The sequence below is a fragment of the Conger conger genome, chromosome 14 (genome assembly GCF_963514075.1).
Source record: "Conger conger chromosome 14, fConCon1.1, whole genome shotgun sequence".
Taxonomy (NCBI): domain Eukaryota; kingdom Metazoa; phylum Chordata; class Actinopteri; order Anguilliformes; family Congridae; genus Conger; species Conger conger.
The window spans coordinates 6,908,644-6,934,481 of record NC_083773.1 but is presented as its reverse complement, the minus strand read 5'-3'; the positions used below and the strand labels follow the sequence as shown (position 1 = coordinate 6,934,481).

General features: G+C 47.1%; 1 protein-coding gene across 1 annotated transcript in view; it reads right to left on the bottom strand.

Moving 5' to 3' along the window:
* The window catches only part of nav1b (neuron navigator 1b), a 93,330-nt gene extending 67,755 nt beyond the window's left edge, over positions 1–25,575 (bottom strand). The window contains 3 exon segments of the mRNA XM_061219641.1: positions 2,722–3,048; positions 9,040–9,142; positions 25,462–25,575. Of these exon segments, the coding sequence (XP_061075625.1) occupies positions 2,722–3,048; positions 9,040–9,142; positions 25,462–25,468 (437 nt within the window). The 5' untranslated portion in view covers positions 25,469–25,575.
* Positions 25,576–25,838: the final 263 nt, after the last annotated feature.

Genomic DNA, 25,838 nt, shown 5'->3' with positions numbered 1-25,838 from the left:
TTCCCTTGGCTCTCCCAACCTTTTGTGTGGTGGGACACATCTCAAGCGTCAGGTGCATACTAACATAGAGCTACTTCAAAATCACAGCAGATCATTGCCTGATATGACTGCTTATTAAGGTACCCTCACACCCTTCCCATAATGCAATGAGTAATGTCACCATGACAACAAACTGGCAAAAGCTGGAACTGTATTGGGAACAAATCTTAAATACTTGGCTGAATAATGTACTAATTAAGCAGAGGAGGCTAAACAAGGGCTGCAGGATAGCTCAAGGAGAGGGCCACAGCTGAGCACCACGAGGGGGCCGACAGCCCAGCATGAGGTGACCAGAAATTGACCTGCGCCAGGGGGCCTACATCCAAGCTCCGTGAGCTGATCAGAAACGAAGCTCCACCAGGAGGCCCACAGCCAAGCTCTATGAGGTGACCAGAAACGTAGCTCCACCAGGGGGCCTACATCCAAGCTCCATGAGCTGACCAGAAACGGAGCTCCACCAGGAGGCCCACAGCCAAGCTCCATGAGGTGACGAGAAACGGAGCTGCACCAGGGGGCCTACAGCTGCCTCTGAACGGAGCTCCAGAGGGGACCTCATAAAACTTGCAATTAATGCACCACAGTGATTGGTAATGCTTTAAAGTTTTAAAAAAATACTTTTTTTCCTTTTTTTTATAGCTTGCAGTTTCACAGAGATCAAGACTTTGTATAATAGTATCACAGCTGGCCATGTTTATATTCGCAAGGCAAATCAACCGGTCCTAATGAGTAGACTTGCAAAAGGGGTGACACAGCGATAAAATATGTTTTAAGGAGCATAAATACAAAAGTGGGATACCTATCTCTCCATGGAACTGACAAGAACTACAGTATATGATAAATACACATTTCTCCTGCCTACATTATCTGGATTATCGGTTGCAGAACAGCATGGACTTACTGTGAGCCTTCAAACCTGGAGTCTGGAGTTTATAAGCATTCAGGTCAAGGCCCTTGAAGATCACATAGCGTAACAGAGAGTTCCCATCAAACACTCAAAATCCGGTGATTCGCACAATCATCACATCCCCAAAAGCTATTTCATAGGCTTTTGGTTTAAATGAGGTTGTTTGAACTGGATGCTGGTGGAGGACATAGCTGAGAACATCAAAGCTAATCAGTGATTTACATATCACACACTTCTAGAAGATGAAATCCGCAGAATCAGCTTTCAGAGGAGAAAACTAACCTCAAACCCCTGTGTACTCAAACCTCTGAACCCAGTGCTCTGGAACAGCACTGAACTCATACTCTTAACTGCTCTGCGTTTATATTTTTTCATATACTGCAGGAAAGGCTTCCATGCAACACCAGCAAAAGAAAACATGGACTGTGAATCACATGAATGACACTTGATTTGATTGACATCTATTCCACAAAGATACTGCAATTCCAAGACGTAGAAAACACAAACATATTAAATCTCAAAAAACATATAAAATGGATATTTCCTGCTCAGATCACATGAACACATAATATCTGCTGTGTGTAACATGAGAAGATGCTTTACAGGAGGTCAGGTGGACAAAACTAAGCTTTTAGACAAATTGTTTATTGATATCTACGGCTGGTCTCTTTGTTGATATCAATAAATGTCTGCCTAAAAGCTGAACATGTTTTACATCCACATTACGTGCAATCCTACACTTCTCCATGAGCAGCGTGATATGAGAGACATTCAATCAATCACTTTCTCACCTCAACCTTTCAGATTTCAACAAACGGTTTTACAGTTAACCTTTACGCGAGAGTGCGAGGATGTGGCTCGATCAACCAGCATGACCAACCACTCCGGAGACAGGGGCCAGAGGTGTTGTGGTTGTGGGGTGTTGGTTTTAGGGTGTTGGTTGCAGGCTTTGGGGTGTTGGCTTTAGGTTGTTGGTTGCCGAATGTGGGGAGTTGGTTGAGGGATGTGGGGAGCTGATTTTGGGATGTGGATTGTAGGTTCTCGGTTGTGGGGTGTTGGTTTCAAGATGTGGGGGTCTTGGTTGTGGGTGTTGGAGCGTGGGTTGTAGGATGTGGGGGTGTTGTTTTGGGATGTGGGGGTGTTGTATTGGGTTGTGGGGGTGTTGGTTGTAGGATGTGGGGGTGTTGTTTCTGGATGTGGGGTGTTATATTGGTGGCGGTGTTGTTTCAGGATGTGGGAGTGTTCTATTGGGTTGTGGTGGTGTTGTATTGGGTTGTGGGGGTGTTGTTTCGGGATGTGGGGGTGTTGTATTGGGTTATGGGGGTGTTGGTTGTAGGACGTGGGGGTGTTGTTTCTGGATGTGGGGGTGTTATATTGGTGTGGGTGTTGTTTCGGGATGTGGGAGTGTTGTATTGGGTTGTGGTGGTGTTGTATTGGGTTGTGGGGGTGCTGTATTGGGTTGTGGAGGTGTTGTATGGGGTTGTGGGGGTGTTGATTCTGGATGTGGGGTGTTGTATTGGTTGTGGGGGTGTTGTATTGTGTTGTGGGGGTGTTGTATTGGTTGTGGGGGTGTAGTTTCGGGTCGCGGACATGTTGTATTGGGTTGTGGGGGTGTTGTATTGGTTGTGGGGCTGTAGTTTCGGGTCGCGGACATGTTGTATTGGTTGTGGGGGTGTAGTTTCGGGTCGCGGACATGTTGTATTGGGTTGTGGGGGTGTTGTATTGGTTGTGGGGGTGTAGTGTCGGGTAGCGGGCGTGGTCAGAGCGAGCGTTCCTACCCGTTCCCCAGGTCCTCGTCCTCGTTCAGGCTCTTGCTCTGCAGGTCGCTGTCGCTAAGGTAACCGGACTTGAGGTCGGAGTCGTCGGCGTGGGGGGCGTGGGCGAGGCGGGACGGGGTGCGGGCCGGCATGGTGCGCGACGCGTACTGGGCGGGGCCCTGGCCGCCATGGTAACCGCCGCCCGTGGAGGAGGGGGCGTCGCCCGCCTGCAGGCGAGGACTGGATTGGCCGTAGCGCCAGGAGAGCGGGGACGAGCGATTGGACGTGCTGGAGACGCTGCGGGCGTTGGCCTCGTCGCTGTCGTAGCCCACGCCCGTCTCCATGCAGCTGGGAGAGAGAGAGAGAGAGAGAGAGAGAGAGAGGGACGCTTTAGCGGCAGGTCATTTCAGCAGATCTAGTGTGGTCTACAGAGGTCATTTCAGCAGGTCGTGTGGTCTACAGAGGTCTTTTCAGCAGGGCTAGTGTGGTCTACAGAGGTCTTTTCAGCAGGTCTAGTGTGGTCTACAGAGGTCATTTCAGCAGGTCGTGTGGTCTACAGAGGTCTTTTCAGCAGGGCTAGTGTGGTCTACAGAGGTCTTTTTAGCAGGTCTAGTGTGGTCTACAGAGGTCTTTTCAGCAGGTCTAGTGTGGCCTACAGAGGTCTTTTCAGCAGGTCTAGTGTGGTCTACAGAGGTCATTTTAGCAGGTCGTGTGGTCTACAGAGGTCTTTTCAGCAGGGCTAGTGTGGTCTACAGAGGTCTTTTCAGCAGGTCTAGTGTGGTCTACAGAGGTCTTTTCAGCAGGTCTAGTGTGGTCTACAGAGGTCTTTTTAGCAGGTCTAGTGTGGTCTACAGAGGTCTTTTCAGCAGGTCTAGTGTGGCCTACAGAGGTCTTTTCAGCAGGTCTAGTGTGGTCTACAGAGGTCATTTCAGCAGGTCGTGTGGTCTACAGAGGTCTTTTCAGCAGGGCTAGTGTGGTCTACAGAGGTCTTTTCAGCAGGTCTAGTGTGGTCTACAGAGGTCTTTTCAGCAGGTCTAGTGTGGTCTACAGAGGTCTTTTTAGCAGGTCTAGTGTGGTCTACAGAGGTCTTTTCAGCAGGTCTAGTGTGGTCTACAGAGGTCTTTTCAGCAGGTCTAGTGTGGTCTACAGAGGTCTTTTCAGCAGGTCTAGTGTGGTCTACAGAGGTCTTTTCAGCAGGTCTAGTGTGGTCTACAGAGGTCTTTTCAGCAGGTCTAGAGAGGTCTACACTGGTCTTTTTAGCAGACTAGAGTGGTCTACAGAGGTCATTTCAGCAGGTCTAGTGTGGTCTACAGAGGTCATTTCAGCAGGTCTGGTGTGTCTACAGAGGTCTTTTCAGCAGGTCTAGTGTGGTCTACAGAGGTCTTTTCAGCAGGTCTAGTGTGGTCTACAGAGGTCTTTTCAGCAGGTCTAGTGTGGTCTACAGAGGTCTTTTCAGCAGGTCTAGTGTGGTCTACAGAGGTCTTTTTAGCAGACTTCAGTGGTCTAGAGAGGAATGACATTTCAACCGAACCACACAAGCATACATGCGCACACACATGCGTACACACATGCACAAACACACACATGTACACACACGCTCACACACGCACACACATACACACACACACACACGCATGCATGCACATGCACACACACACACACACACACACACACACACACACACACACACACACACACACACCCTCCTCCACATGCTGGGCCTCTCCTGGCTGTTGTCCTCCGGATGAGTTCCCATCATGCCTCTGGGCCACAGAGGAGGACCATGAACCATGAATTATACCAGCAGGAAGCTGCAGCTCGCCAGAGGCCAAGACATTATTGCTGCATGTGTGAGGATTTCCCCACAACTGCTGAATGCGCATGTGACTCAAATAAAGCGAAGCAGCAGACTGATCCCATGACTTCATATGACGGATCAACAACTGAGCCAATATGCTGAACATTATCCACCAATCCCACCACTCCCTGCAAGCGTGGCACGCATTGGAAGGTCACACATCTGAGCGCGCTCAGTCAAGGTCACACATCTGAGCACGCTCAGTCAAGGTCACACATCTGAGCGCGCTCAGTCAAGGTCACACATCTGAGCGCGCTCAGTCAAGATCACACATCTGAGCACGCTCAGTCAAGGTCACACATCTGAGCGCGCTCAGTCAAGGTCACACATCTGAGCGCGCTCAGTAAGGTCACACTTCTGAGTGTGAGTAAGCAGCAGCCGTTCTACAGGGAGAGAGGTTAACTAAACCGGGTCAAATCCACACATCATGGAGCCAGCTGTAAACCCCGTCCAGTGATGAGCAGGGATGACCCAGTTACCGCCGGCTCCGCTTCCTGTCCTTGGCGAGTCCTTGACCGAAGCGCTCTGCCGATTTTAGGAAGACACGCGCACGTACGCGAAAACGATCGAGGCAGATTCGTCTAATCTATTCCTTCTTTTCATTTCAGCCAATCGTTAAGTAAAAAAAAAATCCTTTCAGTGAGAACATCTTCATACCATCTGGAGGCACAGTCTAGACTGCTGTACAAGCCACTTCTAAGGGCATGTTCTCGCTTTAGACCACGAGTCCCCAAATGCCCCTTCACCGGCAACGACAATACCGGCAAGTCGTAAGAAACCTCTCCAATTATCCAACAAGTCCTTTACTGCACATAAAAGAACAACAATCTGGACCCGGTTAAACACACACCGAATCTGAAATAATGCAAAAGAAAGTGAACTTTATGAGTTCATGAGCAAATATCCAGCTTCCTACGGTATATGGATAGCACTGATAATAACAGTGTGTGGAATGTAAGCTAAGTAAGCAGGACATCGCTGGATAAACAAATGTAACACGCCATTAAGTCCAGTTGCTAATATTCCACACAGGGATATGTGGATTCTAGGGGCTGAGAAAACAAACTGAGAGTGCGGATTTAAAGTGGAAAGTTTGAGAGAGGAAGCAGGGCGCGCTGGTTGGCTTTTTTGGTTTGGGGCTCACCGCACGGTCACCCCCCTGGCTGCGCTGTTCTGCTGAGTCTGGTGATTACATAAGCAGATGTGGCAACCGGAGCAAATAATGAAAAGACTGCCTGTACTACTCATCTACGTTTGGGGACAGAGAGGCAATGTTTTAACCGTAAACCCGGCAACCTACTCCTCAACCTCTACTGCTACCGTATCTGTACCAGGGAAACACTGGGCCAATAAACCACACTAATAAACAGTGATCTGAAGTAAATTACCCCAAAATCACAAAATCTTTGGCAATGTCCTTCAATTTAATTTATTTTCCATTTCATGGACTGTAATGTAAAAATGAAGATTCATTGTCATTCGGTGCACATGATACAGTTGGTCCCATTGGTACGAACACGACACACTGATACTGTGCAAGAACACGTCTGCTCGTGCCACAGAGCACATGCCTGGGCCACAGGACCCATGCTACACCTGTACGAAGCGGAAAACTCAAAGCTCGCAGACGCCTGCAACTGGCGACCCACTTATCTACGAGCACGCTCCATTTATAGATTCACGACATTCCAATCTCACTTCTCATTGAGACACAACATACACGTTCAGCAGCAAAGGTACACCTGGGTAGTTTCTACAGTTGCTATCGTTAGGATAAGCCACAACTCCGTCTCTAAGCGTCTGGCTGTGTGGCAGAGCTTTTCCCTCATACGCCTGACAGCTGTAACAGCCATCTGTCAGAATGCAGAAATACACAGGTGTCTGTCTGTCCTGCGCTATTATACAAAACATTTATCGGTTAATGTGTCTAGGAATGCATTGTATTGGGTGCCAAACAAAAAGAATCTAATTTTCCATTTAATGTTCACTTTTACTGCATGCCTCATCGTATGAATACCATTGGACCATTTAACCATTTAGGGGAAGAAATCTATATAGGCCTACGTGACACATTATCTGTATATTTCTGAGTCAGCTGTTCAGACTCAGATAAAGCCCCGGTCTGAACACACGCTTTCCTTTAGCCGTAGAGTGTGGGGAGAGTCGGGCTTCAGGGACCCCAAATCTGCTTCACATTAGTGAAGCACGAGACGCACTTTCATTGGTTCTTTTGACCCGGCAACCGTTAGCACATAGCAGCCAACAACCAATCGCATTCTTGGGGGTGCGAGTTCTAAAACAAAAAGCCTGCATTCTTTACTTGTCCTCACATCTTGCATTAAACACAGTACATTTGTTTTAAAATACTTTTTGGGCCGCACTGGTATTTTGGCAGTGAAATACACAGTATAGGTGCTCCATACATGTAGCCCAAATTATACTAATATCAACCAGATGAGTTTGTGGGAATCAGAAATATTCTCCCAAACGGTTCCCCAATGTACTGCTTGCATAGTGCGATGCGAACGTTCTCACACATCTCCCATGAAGTCCGACTCACGTACGATGTACGGTACGCCCATAAATAACATCGATGTTTCATTTTCAGTCATATATCTTTCTGATCCTCTCTACCCTCTTACTGCTGTTACCTCAATCAGGTCAAATCTCCGTTTTCAGCTGCTCCCGTTTTATACGGCGCTCAACGTTGACCTTATTTTCACAACGACCCTCATTATCTCCACGGCAACGGTCGGGAGAACTGCTGTGAAACGCACGGCGTCGCAACGTGGACCGTGACGGAGGTCTACGCGCAGGGACGACGACTCGGTCTAAGTCACGCCTGGACCAGACCGTCGTCACTGCGCGGGGGACAAAGGCTGTCACTCACGACATCATTTCGTTTCATGGCAGATGCCCCTAATTAACTAGAACTTTCCACATCTGTTTCAAGAGTTTCCGTGTTAGCAGTTGAATACGCGCAGGAGCGATGCAGGGTCGGGATGTTGTAACAACGACAGGGCCCTCGCGAAGGGGAGAAAACTGCCAACCGTTGAGCCATGATCCCCTGTCTGTACCCCCAACACTCCTGCTTCACCCAGATAACAGTTATTCAGGAAATCTACCCAGAAACACCTCGACTGTGCTTAGAATATGGCAGGGTGCCTAACACCAGAATAAGGGCAGATGCAATATCAGAGCCAAAACGGGCAGGACTAAATCGTCCACCTGACAGCCTCTACCCGAGACAGAGTACTGCAGAGAGACGGGACCACGTCGACGTTTTTTAACCTGTCAAGGTGTGAGAACAGAAATATGAGATTAGAATGCTCTTAACTGGACATTCTAATGCTGACGTCACTGCCACCACTGGTGACCATGGCGATGGCGCTCTAGAACACTGGATTAAGAGAAAATTCCCCCCCGCCCCCCAAAAAAACTACACATACAAGGGTGAATAACAATTCTCTGTGGATGATACTGTTAGTCCAGCAGAACAACGGAAAGAAAACGCAACGCTCTTTTGTGCTGAGGAGCACCGTTTTTTTGACAATGAAACCACAACAAGAGGTGGAAATGGCACAACAGCGTAAACAATAGGAAATCAAGCCCGATTGTGTCCCTTCGTTAAGTGCATAGAGCCATCACTGTGTTTACACCGGACACTTACAGCGTGTCTCTATGGGGCCCGTGCAAACTGCCCGTAGCTGGGACAAAAGCAGGGACGTAGCGCTGGGCAGTAGCACACACACACACACACACACACACACACACAGACACACACGCGCACACACGCACACACACAGACACACAGACACACAGACACACACACACGCACACATGCACACACACAGACACAAGCACACACAGACACACTCTCTCACACACATACACAAACAGACACATGCACGCACGCACGCACGCACGCACGCACGCACGCACGCACGCACGCACGCACGCACGCAAGCACGCACGCACACACAGATGATTTAAGACCATTATCCAACAAAGAGGAGCTCTAAACACACAGTAACGCAAATCTGCATCTGCCAGGAGCCAATCAGGGGCTTGTGTAGGGAAGAGGCTAAGACACAACTTCTTTGCTGCAAATGTCAGTTAATTTAGCGAGTAAACCCATACATCTAGCCCTGGCCCTATTCCTAAAATGCCCATTACATTAGGGAACACAGTCCTCCTTCAAATGAGAATACAAATGTATATACATGTACTGTATATAAATCCTGCAGGAATTTATGGCTTAAATGAACAAAAACAATGAAAAGCAAAAAAAAAAAAAAAAAAACAGCAACATATAGCGTTCAGCGCTCTGGGATTCAAATGTCATAGAGAGCGCAGGAATCTGTTCATTTACAAAAACAAAAATTACCGTTTTTCAGGCTGAGCAGAAACCCAAGTCAACATCTAAACCTGGCAGTGGCCCCACACACACACACACACACACACACACACACACGACTCACCTGTGGCTGAGCTGCGCCCCCCTCAGGCTGGACATGGTATCCTCCAGGTTCTGCCTGAGGTCCAGGACATTCTGCACAGTGCGCTTCCTCTGGGACTCCGGGTCTGCGGGACAAACCATTCAGAGAGGGGTGGGTTATACGGGCACTCATCCTCCTCTATTCTAAAGAACGACTGCAGTTTGTATAATACAAATAATAATAATACACAATAAATAATAATAGGAATAAAAAAGTAAAGGGTAGAACTGTAAAGAAACGAAGGTTACGTCATGAATTGTAATTAGGCCTACACAGCATGTACATTGTGAGCAAACATGTTTTAGCAATCAGGGCAGAGGGAACATGGGAGGAGTCGTCATCCCCCACAGTGTGAGTAATGCTGGGGAGGGGGGGGGGGGGTCTCTGGATTGGGACAGGGGGGTCTGTGTAGGGTTGTTGTCAAGGGAACAGATTTGATTATGGTCTCAGCTGGAAAACAGGACTGGGGCGTGCCGATATGTTACAAACAATGGAATTATATTTTTTATTATGAGATGTCAAAAAATTTCTGGTTTCACATGTAAGAATTAGAATGAATCATTTTGCCCAAAGAATCACAATAAAGCAATTATTTAGCCAATAATAGAACGTGCATAAAATAACCACTGTGCATATTAAGAATTCAATATAATGTTTGTAGTGGTGTAACCTGCTACAAAAGCACGCTCATCGTAAATACTTCCCCCCCTCCAGGAGTTAGTGCCAGACCATAAAGAGCAGACAAGTGTACCGTACCTCACAGGTAAGGTGTAAAACATCGAGACTCAACTCTGTGTCATGGTTCTTTTATTGTACCTCGCTGTACTGTATTTTATTCTATGTTCTGCCATCTCTAAGCCGGAAGGGCCTTGAAAAAGACACTAAAAATACCCACATATAATGGAGACAGATCATCGTTTTTACAATGTGTTTTATGAACCGCACTTGTTTGAAGACGCTAAAAATATTCATAACACACGGCATCCAGGACGATTCACTCATGATATTTATTTTAGCACTGAATATATCAGTTGAAACGCCATGAATGTTAATATGGAACAATGAATCCCGTTGATTATAATTACGAATGCGTTTAAACTTTTACGATGAGAAAAGAATCTCAGCCTACGCAATCGTATTAAAATTAGCGTTAAGTACTGTACATAAAAGACAGTAATGCACTTACAGTAGCATATTCTATCGCAATAAACCATAACCCCCTTATTAAACGCTAATGTTCATCTCCGGCGGAATGGGTGTGCTATTCTAATTGGCCCTTTTCCCAAACCCCGCCCCCACACCCGGCGGGATCGATGGTGTGCGCGCGAGCGTCCCCCCCCACCCCCAAACCGACACACGGCGGGTCGCCATGGCAACGCTCCCCCCGGTAGCTGCGCACACATCCCTCTCTCACGCCGGCCCGTTCGCAGCTCCCCGCGGTGGAATCTGACTCCCAGCAGTAGGCACAAGGCCTGAGATCTTTTACATAACAGACAGCAGGAGTCCCTGACGTGGGGGGTGGTATGCGGGGTATGTCGGGGAGCAGCTACAGCACCGTGTCTCTGAATTGCATGAGAAAGAGCACTTATGTTTTTGTTTTTTTTCCCCCCCTGAAAAATGCAGCCGAATCCAGCAAGAGCCAAGGTCAAAAGAAGAACATCTGCAGTCGACCACAATCGTCAAAAACCGAAGCTACATATGAAACTGTCCATCCAGTGTCAGGTTCACTGGACATGCTCAACTTCTGGATGCAAGACAAAATAATAGTAAAAAAAAAATTATTTTGCAAATTTTCAACCTGAGGTGAAGACATGGGGTACTATTAAATTTAAAGGTGCATTTGGTAATTTCGGACTTCTCACGGTCAAGAGAGGAATCGCAGCAACAAACACCCTCAAACCACAACACTGTTTATCCTACCCATTCTCTGTGAACACGCTGACCCCCACATTAGCGGAGGGAATTACAACCAATTTTCTACCAAGGAGCCTGAATCATTGTACAGTTACAATGATTCAGTGTGTTGGGCCGTCAACTGTATATTTCGAAACCAGAATTTAAGGACAATAAACACAGGCAGAGGGTGAGTGAACATGTCAGTGAGCCTTTTGTCAACGATAGGAAGGGATTTACAATGGCCTCGTAACAATGTTTTAACCCATAGCTATTGTACCTTTATGAGCTCAAAAATCCAATTGACGAGCAGACAAATCACGCGCACAGACAGCCCTGCCCGCTCTTAACCCGGTTTCACAAGCGGAGCGTTAATCACCGGGAGCGACGGCCTCCCCTCTTCCTCATCGATATCGCCGTGTTGCCGTGGCGATATGGGCTGAAGGTGAAGACCACGTTCGGCGAGTTAAGCCCGTCTCCTCTCCGTTTCACTTCTGAATCGCATCTCACGCACGAATTGCGCTGTACAGATAGCGTTCGAGTGAATGTTAGCGATGAGAGGGGCTATAGCAATGGCGAATTAAATTACATCGCTGAAGAACACAATTATGCTCATTAGCAACTGTAGTCTAGAGCGAGAGACACACATTCATCAGATATACTGATATACGGGGTGTGATTATATTTATTTTCGGTTTGCTTTGTTTCTGGACTTCCTGTATGAATGCAGCTGCTAATTCACAAGTGAAAGTTGATTAAAGAAATGATCAGGAACTGAATCGCTTCAGGTGACTATCTGGCCTATGTACAACACAGATGGTACTCATCTGCTACACCTCCACTACTCTCTGTGACTGGCAATTTCCCTTGCCGTTTCAAAATAAGTCCTATATAAATTTGCCAGTTCTTGTCCTCAGTCAATCCAGGAACTGGCCATGTGTCAATACTATGTTCATCTTTCAAGCTTCATCTTGAAAGACAATACATGAAGCCATGTCCTTTTCCCCCCTTTTCTCAATCTCCCAGAGTTAATTACAGTCTGTCAACGAAGCCTGAGCTGTTGGAGAGATGCATGATGGGAAGTGTATTATAACGCCAATTCAGATGCCCAGTTTTCCTGAGCACAACAGATTCTATAAAAAGATAACAGGCTTATGAAAAAGAAACCAAGTTTGTTCCATAACATAAGTAATGAAACTACCCTATGAAGCAGGACAAAGCTAATATCGGACTGTGGTTGTTTTTATTACTATGTCAATACAGTCACAGAAGCTTACAGAATTTGCCATGAACACCCCCTCCATTCCACAAAGACTGAATCACATGAATCAGGACATTTAATACGGTTGTATAAAGGACTCCAGGAGACACAAACAGATCGTGTTAGAGGCTCACAGTGAGATGAAAGGTTGAATACACACAGCTAATGCTCGGGTAGGATCCCCGTAGAGAACATGAGTACAGGAACAGGGTCAGGTCCCCACAGGAAATGGTAATAATTAGATGAAGGGTTTGATATCAACCGCTAAACGCCAGGTGGGAGATGCACGCGGAGGTCCCAACAGTGAATATCAAAGCCTACATTTAGGACAGTATCTACACTGAGAATGCCAGAGGAGCCATTAGATTCTCATCACAACAAGGCCAAAGCTGAATGAAAGACAGCAGGTTTTTTTGACACACCAGACTCAGTGACATAGCAACTCAATGAGATCTCTAGTTGTTAAATGAGGTGTGCTTTGTTAGGGTTGGAGTGAAACCCTAAAGGATGGTAGATCTCCAGGAACAGGGTTGGGCAGCCCTGCTCTAGCTGTTGAATGAGGTGTGCTTTGTTAGGGTTGGAGTGAAACCCTAACGGATGGTTAGATCTCCAGGAACAGGGTCGGGCAGCCCTACTCTAGCTCCTGTATGAGGTGTGCTTTGTTAGGGTAGGAGAGAAAACCAACAGGACAGTAGATCTCCAGGAGCAAGGTTGGTCACCACTGGTGAACACATTCGCATACTGCATAGACATATCTTCACTGATCCTTTCCTCAGACCATCTGAACTTTAACACATATTGGTTATGAGATGTAGATGTAAGAGCTGGCCTCAAAAGGTCCCTGAGGCAAGAGCAGGTCCCACAGTTCATAAATCTCAAAAAAAGCTCTGCAGTGCTTGGCAGGCAGCCCAGACACACACCACCCCACCAGCACTCGAGGCTCATCACACCTGTGCACACCCACTCTGATTTTTATTCAACGTTTTTATAACCAAAATCCCTCTGGAGGTTGAGAATCCCTTCTTTAGACAGAGGCCTTGGAAGGAGGGTCGGATCTCTCCGACCGAAACCACAAATGTTTGATGGGGTCCAGGTCCGGAGACCGTGACGGCCACAGCAAAGTTGTAATTTCGAGGTCAGTTTTGTGATAACCATCCCGTAAAAGTTTATTTTGAAGTATGTTTGTAATAACCTCACTGAAAGATCCATTTGTGGCCAAATTCAAGCAAGCATACTTTCATCATATAATTTTCATCAGATTTTTGAGAATTTAATAAAGCGTAGCCCAATAAATTATATTTTACAGTCTTCTTTGCTCATATTCATCCACGGTGTGAATGAATACTTTTGAAACAGTGACACATAAACCATAATTTCTAAAGGGTCAAAATGCTAGCCAACAGATTTCATAGCTCCATCTTTGGCTCACAGAACATAATTTGTGAAATAAACCAGCAAATTTCTGCTGCCTCTCAAACCATGTGGTAAGGAAAACTATCACTGGTATTTATATTTATGATACAGCCCAGAATCTAAAACCCATATATATCCAAAGATTCATGGAATCATCAAACATTGCGACACTGGCAGATAGCTCCGACATCTGTGTTTACGTATACGCTCTTCTACTTCTGGCTGACTTTGAGGAAAAGATGGACAACTTAATGCATTGCTGGGTCTAGTCATGAGCTAAAGCCATGCTGACAGCTTGCCTGCTCGACTTAAGAAAGATATATCAGGAGGATATTCAGAGTTCAGCAAAGAGCCCAGACTTCATAGTGTGTCAGTCTAATCATGACTGCATCAGTCTGTCACAGGAAAGCCTCTGGTGGTGGGGAAATTAAAATATAATAATAATAATAATAACAATAATAATCAATGACCAAGCTTATATACAGCAGCACAGACATGTGATCTCTGTCGCAATGTCAGCTGTAGGATGAAGAGCTAAGGACAAGACCTTGTTATGAAATGCACTATATACAAATAAACCCTCAGTACAATGCCTCAACCCTTTGAAGAGGACTGCAGTTTTTTGTAATGTTTCTTCTTTTTTCTCTCTCCAAAATTCAGAGTTGGTGTTCCAGAACTCCTCTGCCTTCAGTCACCAGCAGTAATTGTTACATCAGCATCGGAAGGTTCTTAACTGAACATTCTAATGCTGATATCCCAATCACCGCCGGCAAGAACATTCCAATTTGTGATCTCATCGACTAGGGCATTTTCTCTGTCTGATCGACAGCTCATTGCCAGCTCATAAGCGGCTTTCTTCGTCTTGCATCTGCTTTCCAGCCTCCATCCCTCCTCTCCTCCCAGTTGTGGTTGCTAGGCATTAGCCTGGAAACCTCTGCATTCTGTCAGACAGAAATCGGCCAGGCTCAATGTGTCTGCAGACTGAGGAGTGTAAGGAGCAAAAAAAAATATATATATATATTTTAAACAAACAATTATTTTATTTTTTCCCTAAAATGACCTGAAATGCAATGAGATCTAATATCAAGCAGCTACTGTATATTTATGCTTTCAACTGAAGTGCATTACCAGTTCCATATGTCCAGCTGATATGAAACATTAAAATAATATTCAGTATTTCTCTATGTGTATTTCAGAATAATATTCAAAGGCTGTCGTCAGCCAGCAATGACCAGAGGTTTGCGGCGTGAGGCAATAGCCATCGTGGGTTTTGCTCAACCGGGGAGATGCTGAAGTCAACTGCAGCCCATGGATACTGCTGTAGTTACCCAGTTTAGCCAGTAGCTAGGCACCTACGGGTTACCAGTTGTTGTCGGAGAGAGATGTGCTCCCTTAAGACCAGCATGGTCTCCTCTGTCGGGGTGCTTAGCTGCTTGCAGTGAGGAGAGCTACTGATCCAATTCAATTGCATTTTACTTGCATAGTGACTTTTACTGACTGTAAAACTGGCCCAAAGACACTTTACACGGTAACAGAAGGGCAAACATCAGGCCTGAACACCAACAAAGCAAGCACATGGGATAATACAATGGAGTCCTGTCGTAAGCAAGGTAGGGCCAGCCTATAGCCTAGTGACTAAGGTACATGACTGGGACCCGGAAGGTTAGTTATTCAAGCAACGGTGTACAGTATCCTCGATGAGATCCACACATCAGTTGGACCCTTGAGCAAGGCCCTTAACCCCACATTGCTCCAGGGGGGGACTGTCCCCTGCGTAGTCTAATCAAATGTAAGCCACTTTGGATAAAAGCATCAGTGATGTAATGTTGGGGCTGCCCTTTAAAAAAAAGAATGTACCATTTGGAAATTACCATGTCAGCCCCCCCCCAATCCAAAATGGGAAAGCCAGTAGTTATATTCACTGTCTATGAAGATACACTACTGTATACGAGAGGGCAAATCAGGACAGGGAAAAATCTGCTTTCCAAGCCCAATTGTTTCCACACAGTCAGTAATAAACTAGGAGACGTGGTGCTCTTCACATGAGACACGAAACTAGGGGAGCAGAGTTTTCCGTACGTACGCACTACCATTGTGTACGAGACCAGATCTCACTGCAGGAACGGAGGGGTCACAGCAAGCCTCGGTCATGCACTCCCGAAGCAGGGGCCTTCACTCCCGAAGCAGAGGACTTTATCCCTGAAGCAGAGGTATTTACCCCTGAAGTAGAGGTCTTTACCCCTGAAGCAGGGACTTCACATTACATTACATTACATTACATTCTTGGCATTTGGCAGACGCTCTTATCCAGAGGGACGTACATTTGATTAGACTGAGCAGGAGAGAATCCTCCTCTGGAGCAATGCAGGGTTAAGGGCCTTGCTCAAGGGCCCAACGGCTGTTCAGATCTTATTGTGGCTTCACCGGGATTTGAACCACCAACCTTGCCTGTCCCAGTCATGTACCTTAATCACTACACTACAGGCCGCATTCTCCTCTGAAGCAGAGGCCTTCACTCCTATCCTTACAGCCTGCAGGTTTTCACTCAGAATGTTCAAAGCAGCTTTTCAGACCAACCAGTACCCTTTCATTAGCGATTAGGAGGCAGAAGAGTTTGATATATCATAAAAATCAAGAAATTCTGATATTGAAACTTTGTCTGGTTTTACTACTTCATACTTGGAGGTAAATCCTAATACTAGTTAGTATTTCTGTAACACAAAAAAAGACAGTTGTTGCCTATTCATACATAAATATATTTTCTTTACTCAGAAAGTTTTGTCAGATTTAGGAAGTTTTTTTTCTACTGACCAGTGACACCAATTTTCCAACATAGACATAACAGACAGTCCTCTGAAAGGGTCCAAAGTGCAATAGTTAGGCTATTGTGATATATGCTACAGCTTAAACAGTAAGAAATGCAATGGAAAAAGCTGCCATGCCCCAGCATTGCTAGTCTGCTTCCTGCTTCCAGCTTCCAGCTTACTGTTACCGATTGGCCAGTCTTCACACCTGACTCCCAGGTAAAGGGAGGGTGGAAGACCAGCTGGCCCTCGAGGAACATGAGTTACTGACCCCTGGTTTATGGCCATAAGGATAAACTCAATGGTGCGACCCCCCAACTGTAGTTTGAACCCACAGCCTTTGAGTTACAAACCCAGTTCCCTAACCACTATACCACAATACCACCTTCTGATGATGTACTGCATGTAAAACGGAAATGAAAGCAAACAAATTATAATAAAATGATTCATGGTTCAAAGATTCAGAGACAGCTTGTCAGTGGGACATCTGTTCCTTAGCGATTAATTACTTCACTTATTTTGGCCACGTTAGGCTGCCCTGGTCTACACAGGGTTAGTTAGATACAAGGCAGATACAGGTTAAACATAGCAAAGGTTCGGGGTCAAATCCATCCGAGAGAGAGTGGTTGTTACAGTTCCTTGCAGGCAATGCAGTTTTGGAGCAGGGCTCTGAAGATGGCCGTCTCATTGCTGACGGCACTGGGCAAGTGCACCACGAGGGCCACAAGGTTGGGGCATTAACTTCACTAAGGCCTGATATAGGTCATCATGGGTTTGTCATGCAAGTAGAGCCCCCTTCCATTATCCCTGCCGCCCCTCCCCGCGCCCCCATCTCCAATAAGTCATTATTGGTATTATAATGGAGCATCAGTACAATAGATAGTATAGAGGTATGCCAGGGATATATGGGCCCCTCCTTAGCAGCTTCAGATAAGAATATAAGTCATACACAGAAAGAAATCATAACAAGGGGCTTTCCTTTCTCCTTTCTCCACCCCCCTCCCCGGGTCATTAACTTTGTTGATCTCATTATATTCCCGTTCCACGAGTCCCCCTCAGAACGGACTGACTTCATTTCATGCGATGGGGCGTTCGTGGGGGACATCATCAGACACAGCTTTGGGAGCGGCTGCCATGTTTGCTGAAGTGACACAACAGGGTCTTGTACGGAGGGGAACACAAGACGCCCTGTGCGGACACAGTTGGTCCTTTTTATTTTCTTGTGAGAGTGGCGACAGTGAGCTTGTTGTTATGGGCAGAAGAAGAGTTATGTAAACTCCCAACGCGTTTCCAAAAAAAGCACGACGCCCCCCTCCCCTCCCACCACAAGGAAATCATATGGTCCGCTTAGTCCTTGCTAATTTCTTATAAGGGAACATTGTCACAATGCTCTATTCAGCACTGATCCGGCACAGGAAGAGGCCACTTAGCCACACAGAGTACTGGCAGGACTGCTTGTTCATGAAAACTCAGAATGAACAAAAAAATTATTCATTTATGAACCAATTTTTGTCAACAACGCAGACTGTGGCATTGCAACATAGTGATCAAACAAAGCAATGGGGGGAAAAAAGTCCCAACACAATAAGGACAATATTTGAATAGATCTTTTCTCGGGATTAGTTACACTACATTCTTGAGTAACACTGGTAACTGTCAAAACATTAATTTGTTTAATAAGCAATTAGTTCTGTCAAGGGCATCTCCCGAGTTAAGATGGAATCTTCCATCTACTCTTCTGAGAGTCAATACTGGACGTATGTTTGCTTTTCCGAACTAATTGAGATGTTTGACCTCTGACCCGCCCGTGTCTTCTGTTACCATGACATCGAGTTTTTTTTGTGTTTGTTTTTGTTTTTCTCCATGTAGCAGATTTCCCAGGGGGCATTTCTGTTCACACAACACACAGACGCTCTAGTCGTAACTAAACTCAGACACAAATCAGAGGTGTCCAAACCCGGTCCCTCGGGGCAGTAGTCCTTTAGCTCCACAGGCAGGTTATTGCTGCTTAAAGTGGTCCACTTAAACAGCTCCTCCCACTGCCCCATTGACAGACAGTCATTTAGAGCCGACTGCACAAGCTGTGGCAGTGGCCTTACAGACCAACGACAGATACACCCACCCAAGAGGATCTCACCTCTGGAGGTTCATTAGGCATGTAGGTTCTGCCATCCCAAAAAGAGAGAGAGAGAGAGAGAAAGGAAGAGAGAGAGGGAGAGAGAGGAGAGAGAGAAAAGAGAAAAACCAAGTGAGTGTGAGAGAAATAAAGCATTATAGAAAGAAAACATTTCTCTCTATCTTTTATCCATTTCTTACACACATAATTGGGCAGCATCATAATCTAAAGCGGGAGTGCTTGTGTGCATATCTGATAGAACTACTCATACGCACAGTCCGATAAGAAAACAATGCATAACGTAAAATCAGTTCATAGATAATCTTCGAGAGTGGAAACCAAATAAGTCACAGCACTCTGCGACCTTCGGAGCCATCCGTGGCGTTCCTGTTCAAAAGCTCACCGCTGAGGTCTGGCCTGGGCCCTCGGAGAAGCCACAGAAACTCTGACGCAGGAATAAACAAACACAGCACAATGAAGCAGCCTTTTCTGTGGCTCTGTCCCGGACCTGGGGGGTAGGGGGTGGGTTTGATGCTGTTGGTACAATACTCAAACACAATCTGCAGTTAATAAGCTCGCCACACTCGATCCTGGGACCACATCGAGCCCAAATGTAGCTGCAGAAAGCAGCATTGTCTTTTACATAAAAAACAGAAAACATACTCTTCAATAGTGTTGCATTGTTATGCGCTGATAGAAAGTAGTAGCACAGGTAAAAAAAAGAAACAAAGATACTTTACTTCCACAGATTAACTCTGAATTTTCAAAATGCAATCTAATCAAGGCAAAAAAATAAAGTTTCAAGTGAAGTAACATGAAAAGGTGAAATAAGCAATAATTTGTACACACAAGACACATGATCCATGAAGAGCCTGTGATTATTATCTAGCTGAGATGCAGAAAGTAGGCCATGGCTAATTCCACACTATAAGGGCCGAATGCAGACTGTAGGCCCCATGTCTAAGTCCACACTATAAGGGCTGGATGTAGACTGTAGGCCATCTCTCCCTTAAACAATGCCAGCGCGCTGACTGATGCTGCAGCCGCAGTGGGCTCTACCGTGAGCCCAGCGAGAAACTCGATTGAGGGGAAAGATTACATTAGCATTTTGCGCGCGCGCTAAGTGACATTAGCCAGGGCCCTAACTGCATTACACACTCTGTGACTACGGAATGACAAACGGCCAGACAAAGCGGAGGCTTCGTCAGTGCACATCAGCGGCGGAGGAGGAGGAGGAAACGGGAGGGCAGCGATGAAATGTAGACCGTCGCCTTCTGTGAAACGGCACACGCTGTATAACCGGCTACGCGTCTGCCACAATGCACATGAGAATACCTGCCTGCACAGCAAAACCGGTCATGCAAAACCAACACTGATATACAGGGCAATATCCAATGGGAAGAAGGGACCAGATTATAATAAATAATGTGTGACTTAGCTGATGTTTTTATCAAAAGCAACTTACAGTGGCGGGTGTCTTGGTGGCGCAGCCTGTAGAGCACTGACCACATGCTCATTGCGAGCCGCGATGTCGGCGGTTCGAATCCGACCGTCTGACATTTGTCTGACACTGTCTTCCCCTCTCTCTCGCTCCCATTCTTCCTGTCTCTCTATACTATACTGTCCAATAAAGCTAAAAAAGGCCTAAAAAAAAACTTACAAAAAAAAAGAAGCTACTTAGAGTTGACTAGACTAAGCGGGGGGGATTCCCCTGTGGGGTTACACAGATGTGCCGATCTTATCGTGGCTACACCGGGGCCTGAGCCACCAACCTTCCGGTGTCCCAGTCACGCACCTCAGCCACTAGGGCTACAGCCTGCCCCTAATCCAATCCTGTCACAGTCTGATCCGAGCCAGGCCACAACCGTATGCAGACTGGCTTTACAGACACCTCAGGGCACAGACAGACCTTTCTCACTCATATTTAAAAGGTCTTTACGAGGTCAACAGGACAATAAAATAAAATGAAATAATAATAATAATAATAATAATAATACAGCTAGTGGTCCTGAGCTCTGGCATTTCACAGTGTTTCCACAGTGCTGCTCCGATCTAATGATCACAGACTCGTCCATCAATCTCACAGGACGCGAGACACACAAATACTATTACAGATGGGTAATAACGTTAGGGCCAATCAGCAGGGCTCAGGAGCCGTTAGGGCTGGGGACGGAGTCGGGGCCTGGAAACGCCGGCAACCAGAATAAGACTCAATTAGCAGACAAACACAAAAGGTCGGCCAGAATTTCTTAACTATGTGTGATAAGGACAATGAAATTAAATCAAATGAAGATATTTTAGCAAATAGTGCCTAGCATTAGGACAAAACTCTTCTCCCGTTTCAATACAGGGGCTTAATTTCTCCTCTTTTATAATCATAGTCTTTGGCATGTTCCCCTTTTTGCGTTGAGTCATCTAAGCATTATTTTGAATATTATTCAATTAAAATGTCCACAGAAGTATGAGCATGTAACAATTATGTCTGCAGAGGTTGGATGTATGCATATTACTGAAATATTTCGGTTATTGTCTTATGGAGAATTCAGCTTGATGCCACGACACTGAGAGAAGGAAATACCAGCACAATTTAAAAACTTGTTTTTATTTGCTAATGGAATAGCCTCTATAAAATTTATATTTCATATTGTACATGCACTGCCTCTGCTGAAGCTGATCTGGAGTTTCTCAAAGAGTATTTTCGGTTTTCTTTCTTTAGACCACAAACCCCACAGTGTCCTTATACCAGCCTTATAAAGCCAACAAGTCATCAGAAACTTGTGTATATATGACCAATATCCTTCATCGTACACATTAACTGTCTGGGACGATCAAAAAACCGGTTTTAAAAACTGAAATAATATTTTTTTAAACCCAGTAAGTGAACTAACCCCTTAATAACACGCTGCATCAATTCTGGATTCCCTTCTTGAGTAATTTATGTTTGAATACGGCCTCTTCCAAGATGTGAGGAGACGTATATCTCAGTTACAGTACTGAGCACTCCTGCAGTTCCAGAAATTCCAGGAGGGAATGCCAAGACACTCGGAAGACCGGTCCAGGAGTACTGCATCGGAGAGAAAGACCTCATACTACCACTGTCTGCTTCCACGGAAAGCACCGCCCAAAATAATAATCATAAAATTGATATTAATAATATTATTAATAATTCCAGAACAGCTGAGCTGGACAAAGGGCGGCACAAATGGTGCAGTGGGTAGCACTGCTGCCTCACAGCAAGGAGGTCCTGGGTTTGAATCCCGGTCGGCCGGGGCCTCTCTGTGTGGAGTTTGCATGTTCTCCCCGTGTCTGCATGGGTTTCCTCCGGGTACTCCGGTTTCCTCCCACAGTCCAAAGACATGCAGGTTAGGCTGATTGGAGAGTCTAAATTGGCCGTGGGTATGAGTGTGTGAGTGAATGGTGTGTGTGCCCTGCAATGGACTGGCGACCTGTCCAGGGTGTATTCCTGCCTTTCGCCCAATGTATGCTGGGATAGGCTCCAGCCCCCCTGCGACCCTGTTCAGCATAAGCGGGTTAAGATAATGGATGGATGGATGGATGATCTGGACAAGATGGATCACCTGCACATGCCACTCACATTAAGACCAAAACACACTTCTGCACAGACTTTGGAGTCAAGTATAAACTCATCTTTAATTTTAAGGAGAGCCCAGTTTCCTAACCCTGATGCTACACAGCCTTACAAACACACAACCGAACAAGCCTGCTTTCCTAACCCTGATGCTACAAGGTCTTACAAACACAGCCCAGTTTCCTAACCCTGATGCGACACGGTCTAACAAACACAGCCTAGTTTCCTAACCCCGATGCTACACGGTCTTACGAACACACAACCCTACAAGCCCAGTTTCCTAGCCACTATGTCTCATCAGGTACCGAAGCCGCAAAATGGCGAACAAGGCTAACCCGATACGCGAATCAAAATCGGCATTATCGAGTCAGGCTGCAGAGCGCGATTGAACGGAAGCCATCTCGGCTAATATCGTCTCTGCAGCAGAAGCGCAGCGAGAGCCTCTGACCCCTCCGATACGGTACTGGAGCGAGGGCTGGCACGCAGGCCGAGGCAGGGAGCTAGCGTTAGCGTTAGCGTCACGGCGCATCAGTGGCCTTGATGTGATTCCGCTGCAGTGGATCTGGGGGAATCAAACTGAAGAGGCACTGGACCGCAAGCAAGGAGCCCGACGAGCCTCACGAAAAAAAAAAAAAAACCTCGAGACGGGGCGAATCGAAAAAGGTCAGAAACGGAACGAGACAAACCAGGTTCCGCCACCGTGACAACATTTAGGAAGGAAATGAAAGACATAAATGAATAAAGAATCTGCTAGCATCTGAGCCCAGCCCTGTAGAGCATACAGATTAGTCTGGGATGTGGAGTAAGCCAAGAGAGCTGAATTTATGAATCACATTATAATCCCCTACATACACCTCACCTTCTGCTTCCCAATACTCGGAGGATACAATGAGGTTATATGAATACATATCCATGTGTGGAGGAATTGGTTATTAAACTGCAAATCAGGTCTTCGATACGGACTACAGTAATAACTACACCACTCCCCGGCCACAAGTGTGCTTCTGTGCACTGCAAACGGGAGATAAAAAAGAAGATGTTCTTCACATCATGAGCAGAATTTCCTCTCCTGAATAGAAACCGCCAGCTCATCAGAATCGGAACCCACAATCTTTTTGAGTTTTTGAGTTGCTGCGCAAGCCCGCTTTTATAACCCATTATTCGACGCGGCCTCATCGCCCTTCCAGCTGAGAGGCAGCCAGCGCAGGAGCAAAAGCCCAAAACCGCATAATGCCAAACGAGGTGAACCCAGCGTAGGAATCGAAGCGGCAGTGCAGCGGGGCTGCTCCTGCAGTGCCCTGCGGCCGGACAGACGGACAGACACCCGCCGCCAGACGGACGGCCAACCTCGGGCCAGATCTCTCCCACACCACCCTGCGTAATCCAGGGGGGGGGCGTGGCACGAGTGAGAGGGGGGGGGCGTGGCACCCGCCGGCAGCAGCCAGTCAGGAATGTAATTACGAGGGCGGTCTAAATATATCACGTCCCGAAAACGAAGGCAGTCCGCTCCGCTGCGTTTTTCAGGGGGGAGCTTTTTTTAGACCCCGTCTGTAACCGTACGTCCTCGGAGTGGACGTAGGAGGCAGGGAGGGACAGTCTCCGCACATCCTCTGCATCCTGTGTCCCCGCTGCAGTCCTGGAAACGCACCACACAACACCACAGCCGAGCGCGGGGGGGGTGGGTGGGGGGACGGGTCCATCGTCCAAATAAATAAGAATAATCTCGTTTCAAAACGGGGCTTGCATGCAAATACATAACACCCTGCTCGACCGGGTATGTAAGAATACGTACACCTAAACTGAACGTTTTAATGCAAACACAGGAATTAAACGACAGCAACAGTATTCTGACTGCTGCCTGTTTTTCAGGAAGACAGATTCCGCGGACGATGTCTCAGTGTTACATGAAGTGAGGGGTTTTTTTTTTCTCCTTTTTTTTTTCAGACGGCGTAAAATATTAACGTTGAGAAGGGCTATTTATAAACCCAGAGGGGTGGCATCAATCAAAGTAGCACAAGATCAGCTCCGGTCGGAACAAAAGGCACGGCGTTACCGTGACGACGTCTGCAGGGGACAGCTGGGGTGGGGTGGGGTGGGGGGGTGGGGGGGCGAGGGGGGTGTGGCAGCCACGGCAGGAGTCGGTGTGACATGTGTGGACCAGACCTGGGTCAAAAATACGTCACTGTTTTTGATTTAAATGCTTTTCTATGCTTTAGTGGCTGGTGTATTGTAACCTATGGGATTGCAAACCCCACCTACTGGTTATGAAATGGCAGGAAAGGTGTAACTCGTTTATTTTTTCGTTTTTATGAAAGTTTATGAGTATGTAGCAGATCAGCAACTCTTGAATGTCCAAGACAAATTTCTCTTTGAGACAATAAAGGAACTCTTCTTAATTGCACCAGCACAGAAAAGTATTTGAATCCCAGAAAAGAATCAATTTTCTGGTGCATTTGGATGGAAATGCTCTCAACAAGTGCAAACCCTGCCTTCTGGTCTGTAAAAAATGACGTATTTGACCCTGTTCTGGTGTTGTCTGCCTGCTGGTAGAATGGGGAGGTTCTTTGGAGGGTGTATGGATGGTTGTAGAGGGGCATGTATGGATGGTTGTAGAGGGGCATGTGTGGATGGTTGTAGAGGGGGGGGGGGGGTGTGGATGGTCGTAGAGGGGGGTGTGTGGATGGTTGTAGAGGGGGGTGTGTGGATGGTTGAAGAGGGGGTGTGTGGATGGTTGTAGAGGGGGGTGTGTGGATGGTTGTAGAGGGGGGTGTGTGGATGGTTGTAGAGGGGGGTGTGTGGATGGTTGTAGAGGGGGGTGTATGGATGGTTGTAGAGGGGTGTGTGTGGATGGTTGTGGGGGGGTGTGTGGATGGTTGAAGAGGGGGGTGTATGGATGGTTGTAGAGGGGGGTGTGTGGATGGTTGTAGAGGGGGGTGTGTGGATGGTTGTAGAGGGGGGTGTATGGATGGTTGTAGAGGGGGGTGTATGGATGGTTGTAGAGGGGGGTGTGTGGATGGTTGTAGAGAGGTTGTGTGGATGGTTGTAGAGGGGGTGTGTGGATGGTTGTAGTGGGGGTGTGTGAATGGTTGTAGAGGGGGTGTGTGGATGGTTGTAGAGTGGGGTGTGTGGATGGTTGTAGAGGGGGTGTGTGGATGGTTGTAGAGGGGGATGTGTGGATGGTTGTGGGGGGGTGTGTGGATGGTTCTAGAGGGGCATGTATGGATGGTTGTAGAGTGGGGTGTGTGGATGGTTATAGAGTGGGGTGTGTGGATGGTTGTAGAGTGGGGTGTGTGGATGGTTGTAGAGGGGGGGGGGGGTCAGTACTCACCCAACATCTGGCTGAAGAGCAGCTGCTCCAGGTCGCCCAGCACGGTCACCACCAGCTCGGGGTCCACCTTCAGGAAGCCCTGGCCCTTGGCGCCCCCCTCGCCGGCCCCGCCGCCCGCGGGCTTCTTCTCCTCGGCCAGGATCTCGTCGTCGGACTTGCCGTTGTCGGAGGCCTTGCTGAGGGGCCGCACCTCGGCGTAGGGGGCCCGCGGGATGCGGCTGGTCTTGCTCAGCCCCTGGGGGGCGGCCAGCGGGCTGAAGGGCCGGGGCTTGGCCTGGAAGAGCGAGTGCTCGGACTTGGAGAGGTTCCGGGAGAGCGGGGCGGCGCCGGCGGGGCGGGGCTTGCCCGCCTTGAGCGAGCCGGTGCCGGGCTTGCCC